The sequence below is a fragment of the Cryptosporidium hominis genome, assembly GCF_000006425.1.
Source record: "Cryptosporidium hominis TU502 chromosome 8 CHRO018058, whole genome shotgun sequence".
NCBI classification, from domain to species: domain Eukaryota; phylum Apicomplexa; class Conoidasida; order Eucoccidiorida; family Cryptosporidiidae; genus Cryptosporidium; species Cryptosporidium hominis.
Genome location: NW_666347.1, coordinates 1 through 976, shown reverse-complemented (window position 1 = coordinate 976; position 976 = coordinate 1). Strand labels below are relative to the sequence as shown.

The window sequence follows — 976 nt, the reverse complement described above, 5'->3', positions numbered from 1 at the left end:
TGAAGTAGATCCCGATAGGCTTGTAACAATTATGGAACTATGTGATGGTCCAGATTTAGATACATTTATAAAAACAAATGGTAATGTTCCTGAAGAATTAGCAATTATTTGGATAAGACAAATTCTTGAAGGTATTCTTTATTTAAATAACTTGGATAAAAATGGTGATAGAATAACTCCAAATAGGAATCCAATAATTCATTATGATTTAAAGCCTGGAAATATTATTCTTCATAGAGGATGTTGTAAAATTGCTGATTTTGGACTTAGTAAGCAATCTGATCAGGAATCTGGGAATATTATTATTGAGAGAATTGGAGGTGGTACTGTTTGGTATCAGCCACCAGAAATTCTATTAAGGCCTGGAGATTCTTTAGATAATCCAAGAATAGTTTCTCACAAAGTTGATATTTGGGCAATTGGTTGTATATTTTTTGAGATTCTTCATTTAAGAAGGCCATTTGGTTTAAGAAGTAATTCTATTGCTGAAGCGTTTTCATTGATACCTTTAGAGGCTGAAAAAGGTGCAATATTTGAAAATCATGTTTCTTCAGAGTGCAAATCATATATTAACTGGCTTTTGACTTATGATCCTGCAAATAGGCCTAATATTTTTGAAGCTTTCTCACATCCATTTATACAAAATGTAGCTAATTTTTGAAAATTTTGATTTTATTTTTTAAATATATATTTCTTGGGTCATTCTTTCTTTTCATTTTTCTTTTCATTTTTCTTTTCATTTTTCTTTTTTTTTTTTTTTTTTAAATTATAATTTCTTATTATTTGATTTATTACTTGGTAGTGGAATTGGCGGGAGGGTCCGGCACACTCAAAAATTGCTTTTATTAAATAACTAATTACGTCATTTTTTACATGCATGCAAAATTGCAAGTAAAATTACGAATGCATTTTTATGTGGACATCAAATACAATAAAATTAATATTTTAAGTAACTGAAAAAGATTTTCTTTTATTG

General features: G+C 28.2%; 1 protein-coding gene across 1 annotated transcript; it reads left to right on the top strand.

The window, feature by feature from the left end:
- The first annotated feature begins 31 nt into the window (after window positions 1-31).
- Chro.80144 (ENSANGP00000017360) lies at window positions 32-661 on the top strand. The annotated part of the gene is made up of 1 exon (XM_659800.1): window positions 32-661. The coding sequence occupies one exon, from the start codon at window positions 32-34 to the stop codon at window positions 659-661; it is 630 nt and encodes a 209-aa protein (XP_664892.1).
- The last annotated feature ends 315 nt before the right edge of the window (window positions 662-976 follow it).